This window comes from Acomys russatus, chromosome 4, assembly GCF_903995435.1.
Source record: "Acomys russatus chromosome 4, mAcoRus1.1, whole genome shotgun sequence".
NCBI classification, from domain to species: domain Eukaryota; kingdom Metazoa; phylum Chordata; class Mammalia; order Rodentia; family Muridae; genus Acomys; species Acomys russatus.
The window spans coordinates 11,016,098-11,029,028 of NC_067140.1; the positions used below are offsets into that span (position 1 = coordinate 11,016,098).

A 12,931-nucleotide genomic window follows, 5' to 3' on the forward strand; every position below is an offset into this window, starting at 1 on the left:
CAATTAAAAAATAAAAAATAAAAATGACGTCAGCGCTCGCTAGGGGTGCTATGGACTATATGAGACATCCTATGGAAGGTGGTAAGCATGATGCTTGGCTTGCAGTAAATGCTTCACGAATGTTCTCTCCCTTTCCTTAATTTATTAATTTACGCTTTCAGCAAGGCTCAGAGGCCCAGACCTAAATCCACTTATTGTATTACATAAACCAAGTTGGTGCTCCAGTAGCCAATTTCAAAATGGCAGCCAGATTTCTTTAGGAAAGAGCTTACATTGGAAGAGACAAATTATAACACTGTTGCTGTATTTTCCTCCCAAACAAGGGACCAATCCCAGGGAGGCCGTCTCATGTGTTCAGTGGCTCTATTATCTGTGTGGGACCTTTCAAGGGTATATATAAAGAAATGTATACCAGGAATATATGTTCCAGGAAGTACAAGGAGCCTAAGAGATTTATCTTACAGCCAGACATTCAAACTTGCATCCTAACTTTTTCTTTCTTTCCTTCTTTCCCTTCTCCCTCTCTTGCTTCCTTTCTTTCTTGACATATGAGAGTATAAAATTTCCATATTCTCTTAAGAGTTTCTTTTCACACGCACTTGGGAACGATAATCAAAGCTTTTCTTTTTTGTCTTCCTATAGAAAGCACCACTTAGGAAGCCCAGGGTTATACTACACAGGCCAGCAAGAGCCCTGCCCCAGGAGAACGGCCCTTTCTGCAAACATAGAAAATGTACTGTAACATTTCCTATGAGCCCTCCTCCCTTATAGACTATGGAAAAGCAATGGAAACCTTTGCTGAAGTGTGATGTGGATACAACTGCTTGGCTGGGAGGTTATAGAAGGTCAAGGCCTGGCTGGAGATGGTATAGCGTGTCAAGCCCAGCACAGATTAGGTGTAAGATGAAGAAGCCCCCCTCTTGTAGTCTATGGGACATCCAGAAGTCATACTGATACAGACTGGCATCCCCTGTAGGGGATTGTGGGGACCAATAACCCAGTGATCCCTCAAACTACACATTTTTGCATTATAACATGGAGAAGAACTTCTACCCCCAGTACTCTTAAGGATGGCAAGGGAAGGACTGGCTGGCTCCCCACACCCAGCAGCACCTGCACAGTCAGCTTTCCAGGAGAATAACAAACTCAGAAAGAAGAAAAGAAGAGGTCTGGGGATCAGAAGTCCAGGGCCTTGCTTATGGGGAGACTTCTGTGGGCCTGATGTTGCCAGGTGTAGAAGGGAAGCTTGTCTTCATCAGCACAGCAGCTCCTACAGCTACAGAAGACCCCCCAGGAGCTGCAGACCCCACTGAAGAGACCACCAGAGTTCTTCTTGGAGTTGGGCAGGTGTGCCACCTCTGAGCTCTTGAGACCAGTCATTGTCAGTCACAGAAAGAGAGGGGCAGCTGCAGCAGCCTCTGGACTCTGGCAGGTTCCCCATCCAACCAGGCTAAAAGGAGCTTAAATATTCCAGTGCCACCTCATATACAAATTTATACTGTTCCTGAGAGGAAGAGAAGGAAAGAGATGGAGACAAGAGAGTGAGAGAGAGAGAGAGAGAGAGAGAGAGAGAGAGAGAGAGAGAGAGAGAGAGAGAGAGAGAGAGAGAGAGAGAATGCATTAGATTAGGTAGGCAGATTTTGGAGAACACTTTATCTGTACACACTAAAAATCAAGTAGAAATTATCAACAGCCCATGTCTGAACAACCTGCAATATCCTGACTGACACCTACTCCTGCCCACACTTCCAAGAGTGCCAACTGAGGTAACTTCCTTTTGGTTACTACATCCACACCAAGGCTTCTCAAACTAGATATAACCTTCGTGCAGAACATGTAGGGGTAGTGCTGAAAAATGATGGTTCTGGCTCTGTCCGTTCGGGATGGACCTCAAGAGTCTGCAATCCTCACAAACTCCCAGGGGATCAACAAGGAACGTAGGCTGGTATTCAAATAAGACCCAGCTGCTGAAGGCATGTCCTATTTACAGTTACATTTTTTTTTTCAGGCCCAGGGAACACAAAGACTTTGGATGTTGGGTAATGGCTCTTGGGGGCTCACCAGTGTCTCCACCATGTTGGATTTGTTGTTGCGTAGGGTCTTCACAATGTGGAACACGTCAATGATGTTCTGTTGCTGGATCATCTCACACACACTGCAGATGGCACAGAAGGTTCCGCTGCGGCCTCCTCCATTTCTAAACACAGAGGGAACAGGTGAGCCCAATGCCCAGGACCCCGACTCAGACACACGTTGACCCTAAAGCTACATTGTGGAAGCGAGGAGTAGCTGTCCTAGCAGATGTGGTCAGGCAACCATGAACACTTTAGTCTGAGCCATGGGTTTTGGTTTAAGTTCCATTGGGACTGTGAATCTTCTTGGACCTTGGGAAAGGCATTTCTTGTCCTGGGTGCAAGTTGCCCAGCTACCTAATAAATAGGTTAGACCATATGACCTTTGGGGGTTCAATTACACTGATGTTTCTTTGTATCTATGAACATTTTATTCCAGGCACACTGATCTACATTCTCAAGGCAGAATGGTATAATGTCTTTTTACATGGGTACCTACTACGTCCATGTCCCAAAGGGATACTCTGGATTTACCAGACATCCAGGGAAAACGGGGGAAAAAGTTACTAATTGGTTTTATCACTATTTCTTTCTGTATTCTAATAAAGACAACAATAGTTGATGAGTCTTGGGCTAGCTAGCCCTGGCTTTGGACTGTGGTCCTCGGGCATTGGCTCGGCATTTCTGAAATATCAGTCCAACTCCATGGCTCCACTTTAAATTTTGTTTAAATAGGATCCTACTGGTCTTGGGTAGAAGGACTGCATGCTCTTGGAATGGCCATCCCTCAGTTGCTCCTTCCTTCTGAAGCTCCACAAATTATCCTCATGGAAACAAGCCCCTCCAGGAACCTACCTGATTCTGAACTCCTGGGCATGCTGCCAAAGGCAGCTAATGATTTCAGGTAATGGTCTGTGTCTAAGGAACATCTGGGCAGAAAGTAAGGCATTTAGTCAATCTCCCAGATGTTTCACCTACAGGAAACCTAACAACCAGATGTCTCAAGTACAGAAAGTTATCCTCCCTTAACTGGTGGGTGCCTGCATTTCAATGTCTGTCATGGTGCCTGGTATCCCCAAGGATGCCCAGGTCTCTATGGGTACAATGACACCCTTGTGCTGATTACCTAGAGTAGGTGAGACATGGGTAAAAACCAACCCAAACCCCAACAAATGAACCAAGCCACCCCTGCCCTCACAGGCTAAGAAATAAAAACATTAGCGAGTAGGAAGCCTTCCCAGGAAGGAGGGTTTAGTATCTTTTGAAATAAAAATGCAAGGACCAAAGGATGAAGCAAGAGGATGTATCATCTCAGGGCCTAATGGAGTCTTGAGGAATGGGTGTTGTCCTGGGCTAATGAAGGAGCATCTAATGTGTGGGAAGGAACTGGAGGGAAGCAGGGATGGAAACCAGTTGCTGGTTTCTGCAGTATAGAGACATTGTCCATCACCGGAGAAGGCACAGCACACAGTATCCTCCTGGAGTCTGTGTATATCTGTATCCTTAGAGAGAAGCTTCTGTAGGTGGGAGCTTTTCAACTCTGAGTGTGCACATGTGTGTTTAACCTGCTCTAAGCTTTGACTTTCCGGACATGTGTGAACCAGCTATCTGAATGAAAACAAACAATTAGCAGCTTTGGAAGAAAAAAAAAAAAAAGTCAATTCTAAGGTCAATGAAAAGTAATTAATGGCCTCTGCTCAGGCCAGAAAGAATTATTCTGACAAAGAGAGATGAGTTTGGTTCATATTTTTTGGAATACAATATTTTTAAAGAGAAAGGGCTTCTCAGTCACTTCCCCTCTATAATGCTGCTCTAAACAGTTGACAGTTGTAGATCTAACTAACATCACGTGTAAATCTCTTATGGCTGCAGATGTTCTATGGGTCTAAACTCTTAGAACTCTTCTTCGTGGTAGGCTCTGTGACATTTCCTCTTAAGGAATCATACTTACATTTGCATATTTCCTGCTATGGCATTCTTAAATCTCTCTGTTGGAGGCTATCGGTTTTCTAAATGCTTTATGCTTGAGCACCACAGGGTCTAAACATGGTCTACGTACATCAACACACCCAATGGACAGATGGGGAAACCAAGGGCCACACAGTTAAGTATTTGCTTGTTTATTTATTTTTATTTATTTATTTATGCTGTGCCCATCCTAAGGCAGGAAGCAAAGATCATCCCGGTAACTGGTCTTGAGCTCAGTGCACCCAGAGGAAGACACGGATTCCAGGGCCCTGAAAATGCAGTAGTGTTTCCCCCTCATGTCCGTGTCCCTGTGTCTACTTAAACATAAGGTCAGAGACATGCCAGAAGGCTGACACAAAGAGCAAGTCCAAGAGGTCCTTACCCTGTCTAAGAGGGGTCCTTACCCTCCCTCTTCTTAGATACAGTGTGGGACAGTAGACAGCACAATAGCTCACAGTCTTCGGGATCCAAACAGAGTCCCTTTTGCACCTAGCTCTGTCCCCTTAACCATCTATGCTTTCAGTGTGCTTCCTGCAAATTGATAGTATCTACCTCACAGATGGGATGAAATGATTCATTTTAAACTCGTGGCTTAAATTAAGGTAATATAACACTGTCTTTTTTTTCTCCTATAAGATATAACACAAGGGGGCTCTGGTCAGTGGGACCCATGTTATCCCACGGTTTCTTATGTTTAGCAGGATGATGTTCACACCTCCTTTTGAAGAGTGGAATTCACTTCTGTGTTGGGAACACTGAGGAGTTGCCGGCCCACCAGGCTCTGCATCAGCAGTGACTCATACAATAGGTAAGACAAACTGGCACTTCAGTTCATTAAAGGGCTCTCATGTCTTTATCCACATCCTCAGTGGATTACAGGGGCTGCTAAGACGAGATACCACTGGATATGCGTGGGACTTGCTGTGCCACCAGCAAGTATCTCAAATATCCTGTTTCCCATCATTCCACCTCTGCAGTACTCACAGGCAGTGGACCACAGTGCGGCCCTCTCTCCCATCATACTGTTCCTGCCACTTCTCCAGCCGTCGGACCACTTTGAGCAGTGAGCGCTTGGAGGGGGGCGTGTCCCGGTATGCAGGCCAGCCAATGTACTGGAGGTGCTGGACAATGCGATAGCCGTCCTGTGGCTGAGAGTAGAACACTGGTTAGGGCTGTTCTGATGGGCATACCCAAGCATCCAAGCCTTTCAGATTTTTAGAGAGCTGTAATAGAGTAGAAGTCAGACTGAGTGGGGCCTCAGCTGTACTGTCATGGACACAGAATGTCTTTATACCTAATGCCATACCTCTGTGTACACTGCTTAACTTTCTCTGCAGCTTGAAGACTCCTGTCTGTGTATCCTTGGCTGGCCTGGACCAGACTGGCCTTAGAACTCACAGAGATCCATCTGCCTCTGCCTCCCTGAGTGCTGGGATTACAGGCAGGCCACTGCCAGGGCTAGACATTGCTTTCTTTAAGAATGCCTTTCTTTGTTCTACCGAGTAGTCTTCTTTCTCTCTGAAGTTCATTACTCATTACAATTTATCTCATGTTTCTATTTATAGTAAACTCGGAGGGCAGATACTAAGTACCATCTCTCAAGCCGTCATTTCATTACTTTGTGTGGTTCCGTCTCCCACCTAGTGTTCAGCCAGTAACTAGACTTTTGAAAGCAACTAATTATTTTTCCATGTCAATGTTTGCACGACTTGGTCCAAAGCTCCTAAGACCCAACATGAGGGTATGAGTGCCATGTGCCAGAGTGGGAAAGAGCTAATGTCTGGAAAGTTTTGTCTACATGGCTGCTAGCGTGTCAGGAAACAGGCAGCTGGCAGGCTGGATGCCCCTCTGTGCCTCTATCTCTGCTGGAGCCATTGCTGGCTCTGGAGCCGGAATCAGCAAAGGCATCACTTCCCCAAGGAAGAGTTTATCAGGAGGGAGTAACACAGACTCTTGGCTGGCTCAGTGGGATCCTCTGCCGGCAGCCCCAATCTGTTCTGTAAAGAAGAACAGTGAGCCATGGCGGCTCTACACTCACCCGAGCCATGTTACAGATCCGGAAGATTCTGTGGATGATGTCTTCATCAATATCTGCAGAGACAAACTCCACCTGGATGGGACCGTAACACCCAGAGGTCTTCTCAGGCCAGTACTGCATACAGAGCTACAGCAGAAAAAGAGGGTCACAGAAGGCCAAGAAGAAATAAGGGCTGCCTTTCTTGTTGTGAGCAGGACAGAGTACCGGAAAGGTTCAGTCTTGTGAAGCAAACTGTATATAGTTTTCCTGTGGAGGCGCAGGTCCAACTTCTTTTGTTAAAGCTTTGAACAAAGGGGCAGGCTTAAAAATAATTGCTTTGCTGACTTCAAACCGTTTCTTAAATCTCTGGACCTTTGTCTTCTTGTCTGCGAAATGGGGAGAATGGCATCTACCTACAAATGCTGCTGTAAGAATTTTAGGGACTGCAACTGAAGGGCAGGCACAAAGCTGGTTCCAAGTTACCATAGTTGAGGCAATTGTTTCCCATTCCAGAGAAGTCTACAGTGACTGCCCAGTCATATTCAGATAAATTGTTTTACAAAGTACATATCTGGGCATCTGACAGTCTTGGCTCCAAATCCAGACTCTGATGCATGTTAAGTTTTTCACCCAGAGCTCTGCTCTCGTGCGTAAATAGAGGATAACCCTGTCTCCCTTGTACCATAAGAACATTTTCATTGTGCCGAGAGAGTTTGCTGACTGTCTCTCAACCTTTCTGGACTTGGGAACTGCAGACATAGCTTAGAGCACATAGCCGGTGTCACTCCTCACCCTCAGCTGGAGGCCATTTGTTCTCATCTCCCAGTGTCTGAGTGTCACAGCTATGGGAACAGCTATGAGCACAGGCTCGGAGATGCAGTTAGGCACACTCCATTATACAGAACACTTCTTGAGAACACTGTCAATCCAGTGCAGGACTGGAGCCACCGGGGAGCCCTGGTCTCAGACCACAGTTGTTTATGTGTCTCCTCAAGGAGGATGGATACCTCATTCACTGGCGTCTACTCATTTGCTGGGTGACTTTAGTCTGGATGTCTGTGGAGGAGCAAATCACACTCCTCCACATTCCTGAGGAGCTCTAAGGAGCATTGAGATAGACCTTGCCCAGAACCATTGTCTTCGGTTTGGGACACACAAGAGAATAACAGTTGGGGGCCAAAGGATTTGGGGTTACTGGTGCTTGGACAGAGAACACGAACTAGAAATGCCACCTGGGAGCTGCTAAGAAGGCATAGTGAACCCTCGTAAAACCCACTAAAGCTTCTGGCAGCAGTTCTGTGTTGAGTGTCTAAGGATGAAGTCACCTATGGCCCACACCACCTTGAAGATAATGACAGATGTGACCCTTGAGAGTGAGGCAGGCTTTTCCTGAGGATTGGGGGCGGAGGGGGGGTGGGGGGCTGGGATTGTTCTGTTTGTTGATCGCAGTGAATTGCTAATTCACCCTGGGGAGTCCATGGTGGCATGTTTTTTGTTCTTTCCTTCTCCTTTTGGAACTAGAATGAATGATAAAGAAAGAACAGGAGGTGGGGCGTGAAGGAAACCAATGAAGGAAAGAAAACATCATGTCTCTTGCCTTCTCATCAGTAGAAACCTGAAGTTCGCGCTTAGAGATACCATCACTTAACTTTAGCTGCGTTGGCAGACAAAATGGTTTTGTAAATAAAGTTTAATTGACACATGTGAACCTGTTCCTGTATTGTCCGGGACTGCTGCTCCAAGTGTGTCAGCTGCAGAACTGAGTAGTTTAGACAAAGACCTGCAGCCCTTTCTGCCCAGGCACCCACACTAACCCTTGCCATCTCTTTTTCGGTTAGGCTTGTTTGGGAGAGAAAGGAGATAATACATGAAAGCAAATCGTTTAGTACGGTATCAGCCACGAAACAATACCAACTTGATATTGCAGGTCAGTACTGCATTTATAACTCAATTCTAGTATAGTTATTGCTGTTGTATTATTTAACTATCATTCCTTGGCTTATAATGGGGGTTGCAGCCCCTTAAGTGGATCATTGGTTGGTGACATCATAAAGTCAAAACGGGGGGATGCAGGTCAGTGGTAGAGCACTTGCCACACATACAGGAGGCCCTATGTTCAATGCCCAGGGCTACAGAAAATGTATTTGGCACACGTAACCTACAGATATCACAACATTACAATGTAGTGCAAAGGGCTAGTTGTTTCTCTGCAGGGTTCCGGGTGTCTGAGATTTCCTGTTTACTGCCACTGTCCAGGCATATCCAGAGGGTATTACATATCGCCAGTCCCGGAACCAAAATTTATATAGCTTCTATTCTATCAAATGTATATCATTTACATAACAATGTAAAGTCAAGGATTCTCAAGTTAAATGTCCTCTTCTAAGTTGCGGGGGGGGGGGGGGGGGGGGGGGGGGCGGCATGGCACATTCGGCATTCACGTCTGAAGAATATACCTTCTCGTAACTCCTCTCAAGTAACAAAGATGCTCAAGATGAAGCCTCATAAAGGCACTGGTCCTCTGCTTGCCCAGCCTCTCCATCAGGGGTTAATCAAACATATTGAGAAAGGAAAGTGTGAATGTGGGGGTTGGGGAGGAGGGGCTGGTCGCAGGGGCCTCTGTGGCTGGACAATCTGCTGCTGCTGAGCTGTGTGGTAATGACAAATCCACAATTTGAACTTCATTTCTCTTTGCCACTGGCTCTTCTGCCGTGCAACCTTCACAGTAATGAGGGACTGGTACCGATAAGTCTGTGGCTGGCCAGAGAAACTGGAATTAATCAGAACTTCCCATTTAAAAAAAAGTAATTGGCTTTATTGCTTGCATTGGATTTAGCCTTGTCGGAGTTTGGCTGTGATTCTGACATGGGGTGCACGGATCTGCAGCACCGGGAAGAGTCTATTACCCCCAATATTTTCAGCCTGAGGAGAATGTGAAATGATTTGTCTCTTTTAATAAGATTTCCAGACCAATTTCTCAAGCTAATAGGTTCTACTATGCATCAAACAAGAGTCCTACATTTTAGGACACTTCTCTCCATTTGATTTTCCAGGTCACTTTCCCATAATGCCCAGAGGGCTGGAGAAGGTAGCGGGGTCCTTCTAATCCTAAATCGGTGCCATCTTTCCACTTGGGTTCCCTGATTTGTGAGACCACAGCAGCAGCAGTGGGTGACATTCGGCTGGGCAGTGTGTGGGCAGATGCGCGTTTGAGATGCCAGGGATCATCAGGGTCTCCTCCTCAGAGGCCGGCACACTGCACATAATCCAGAAACAGGAAATAGGAGACAGAAGTGGAGGGGAGCCTAGTGCTCCATTCCCAGGGGTCCTTTCAGACTTGTCAATGATTTTCCTCAACAAAAATGCCTTCTCTGGGTTAGCTTAAGACTATCTTTGTGTCCAAATGCATGGTTCTGTTTGAGTAGAAGCTTCCAGTTTGGCTTGAGTATGAAATATAGAAAAAGTGGGAAAATAAATGCATTGGGGCTCCTAATTGAAGTACATTATATTTCTTTAATTTTTTTGTTATTATTAGTGTGTGTGTGTGTGTGTGTGTACATTTCACTTGCCTGTGTAGTTCAGAGATTGACGTTCAGAGCTCAGTTCTCCTCCACTGTGTCCATTGTGGGTTCTGAATGTTAAATTCAGGTTGTCAGGAAGTGCTACCAGCCAGCTGTCCACTGAGCTTTCTCACCCAGCCCCATTTCCCTCATTTTCTTTTCCTTTCCTTTCTTCCTTCCTTTATTTTTTTAAATTTACATTTTAAAATTCTGCTTATTTTGTTGTTCTCAAGGTTATTTTTAAAAGCACCATACAAAGAAAGACAAATGCTACACTCTCTCATATGCAGCTCCTAATTCTTAATTTTTATATTTGTGTGGTTGTGTGGGAGTGAGTGTAGTAAGAGGTTAGGGAGCCAGAAGGGGTCCAGGAGAGGGAGAAAAGAAGAGGCCTTTAAGAAGTAGAGTGAGGGAGGGTAACAGCACACATGATAAAGGAGAATTCTGGGACAGAAAGGTAGTAATAGTGTGGGAAGGGAGAGGAAACAGGGAGATTGGGGATTGGATAGGATGAGGGCCAGGATCAAGGAAAACTAAGTGTGAAAATGCTAGAAAGAAATTTGCTACTTGGTTTGACAATTAAACAATCAAACAGGTTTCCTTGCTGTATTTTCAGACATAATCTGCTTTGTCAAGCCTCCCCTTTCTCTCTTCTCCTCCCCAATTTCCCTCCTCTGTCTTGTGTCTCCCTCCAACAGTCTCTCCTCTGCCTACATGTCACATGTATTCTCTCACCATCATGGTTTTCAAAGCCCTTTCCCCTTGTGCTCCATTTCTTAGTTTCATGACCTATATCTACATTTACACACACACACGCTATGATTCCATTTTAATACTTTTCTCTTGATAACTTGTCCAGGGTTCTTAATTTCTACAGTCTATCATGAAGCAACACTGCAGATGTGTGTAGCTAGGACCTATGACTACCTCTAGGAGGCAAGGCAGCGTCATCATCACTGATGATTATAGAAATGCTCACACTTTTCGCCAGAAAGCACAGGGGCTTCTGCTGTCTGTGGTCAAAATGAGTTAAACTGAGCAGAAGTCAAGTAGTCTGTGTAGACGGGGCTGGGACAGCTGTTGTACATTGTTGCACCTCATGATTTCCATCACTGTTAAGGCCATGAAAGATGCCCTTTGTGTGTGTGTGTGGGGGGGCATGTTCACATTCAGGCATGAAATGTGACAAAGGCAGAGTTAGCCTTGCTCATTAAATGTCTTTTTCTCGCTGATGGAATCTGAAAGCCTGTTAGTCTCTGGGATAATAAACACGCTCTGATGAGTTGAATGAAAGCTAGCAGATGGGCCAATTTTGGGGGAAAATTTTTTTTAAAGTATATTTTGTTGCACCTTAGTTATGCCTTTTGTTAATTAAAAATCCTCTGAGAAGTAGGAAAGGGCAGGAAATATCAGTCTCAGAAATGAAAGTCTCTAGTTAGCAAGGTTCCTGTGGTCCTCCGGGGTGGGAGTGGGGGAAGGATCAACCCTGGCCACCTAACGGTGAAGTGTATTATGTAGAATTTAAGAAGAGGACTGGAATAGAGTCACCTGAGTTGGCGTTAGAATTCTGGGCAGTGATGATAACATTCTTTTAAGTCCATTATGTAGAATCACATAATTGGCTTTGGCACTGTGGCCAGTTAGGGACGAGAGACTGCGGGAGTATGGTGAAAGGTATAAGGAACACAGAAAGCAACAGCCCGGGATGGTGATCAAATGACATTTACACACCCCATCCTCGAGCAGCCCCGTAAGTGAGAATGTTATTGCTGTATGGTGGAAGGACACGTAGTCTATGGTAGCCAAAGCTGTAGGGTTTAAGGCATTATCTACAGGAGCATGGTATGAGTGAGGCAAGGTCTGGGAAGGTTTTAAAGAGAAGCACTTTAAAGGGGAGAGAGAGAGAGAGGGAGGGGGAGGAGGGGAAGAGAGAGAGAGAGAGAGAGGGAGAGAGAGAGAGAGGAGAGAGAAAGAAAGAGGTGGGAGGGGAGAGAATGAATTTGGGGGATGAGGTGTATCTTAGTTACTTTTCTAGTCTCTAGTAAAATACCCTGACCAAAGAAATGTAAGGGAGAAAGGGTCTCTTTCTGGGTCACAGTTTAAGAGTTCAGTCCATCGTAGTGGGAAATGAATGTGTCAGGGGCTTAGAGTAAAGGGCACTCCGAATCCCACAATCAGGAAGCAGTCAGCAATGAATTCATGCCCTTGCAGCTCCATCTTCCCACTTACACAATCTAGGATCCCAAAGAGGGCATGATGCTGCCCACAGTGGTATTCTTATCAATTGATGCAATTGAGACAACCCTCCCCCCGCCCCCACTGGCAGGCCATCCCCTTCAAGTCATTCTAATCCTATCAACTTGAGAATTAATACTAACCATCGCCAAGCAAGGCTGAGAAAGCAGCGAAGGAGAGGACATGTGTGGAGCACGAAGTGGATGTAGTTGACAAGTTGGGAGAAAGATGTGCTTCCGTAAGCAAGGGACAAGATGGAATTTAAGATGATGCATAATAGTCAACCTTAAGTCATGAAAATGCAGGGATGTGAGCCCCACCTTGTTCCCGTTCATGCAAAGGTAGAACTTGGGAGTGGATCCAAGAATAGGAGTCCCTTGGAGTTTCATAACAGTGCCAGGTGGGTGCCAAGTTTTTCTAACAAATGGGGTAAAAGAAGAGATTCAAGAATGTGGTTGGTACCCGGGTTATGATAATTCAAGAGTGATAAGATTGAGGCTAGGAGCAACACAGCATGTGGACATCAAACACAATTGAATGACCCCAGGCTTCCTACCCATTCCAGTGTAACCTCCACTGTTCTGGGTTGCTAGAGGCATAGAGCCATGGAAAGTCAGACTTGAGCTGGCTGAGGTGCAGGAGTGGACGTTCTGTGCATTTGCCTGACATGCTAGGCTGTGCGTCCTCAAGCGGCAGTAAAATGGATAAATCAATTCTTGATAGGTGGACATAATGACAGCAAACACATTTCTGAAATGTCACCTTGTTCTCTCCCGAGAAGGGAGTACTTGCTTCCCTGACTTCCAGAAGCTTTCACCTGCGTGGAAGCCCATCACGGTCACCAGCTCATTCTCAGACCCTCCTGTTTTCCACCTTTCTATCTGGTGTCACATCACCTGATCTAAGGTTTTTACAGCCAGGCCTCAAAACTGGGAAACTGAATGGCTAGATAAGCTGTGAGCTTTTGATCTACACTAAGGAAATGTCCTTGTCTTCTGTGGTGATGATCAGGCACCAGGGCCTGAAAGTATGTCTTTAACTAGTACAAAAATTTTCATGATTTCTGGCAGGAGGTCATG

General features: G+C 45.5%; 1 protein-coding gene across 1 annotated transcript in view; it reads right to left on the bottom strand.

Moving 5' to 3' along the window:
• Window positions 1–1,290: 1,290 nt before the first annotated feature.
• The window catches only part of Ptprt (protein tyrosine phosphatase receptor type T), a 1,134,114-nt gene continuing 1,122,473 nt past the window's right edge, over window positions 1,291–12,931 (bottom strand). The window contains exons 29-32 of the mRNA XM_051143721.1: window positions 6,079–6,204; window positions 5,025–5,188; window positions 2,062–2,197; window positions 1,291–1,504 (exon numbers count right to left, since the gene is read on the bottom strand). Of these exons, the coding sequence (XP_050999678.1) occupies window positions 1,451–1,504; window positions 2,062–2,197; window positions 5,025–5,188; window positions 6,079–6,204 (480 nt within the window). The 3' untranslated portion in view covers window positions 1,291–1,450. The remainder of the gene's footprint in view (window positions 1,505–2,061; window positions 2,198–5,024; window positions 5,189–6,078; window positions 6,205–12,931) is intronic.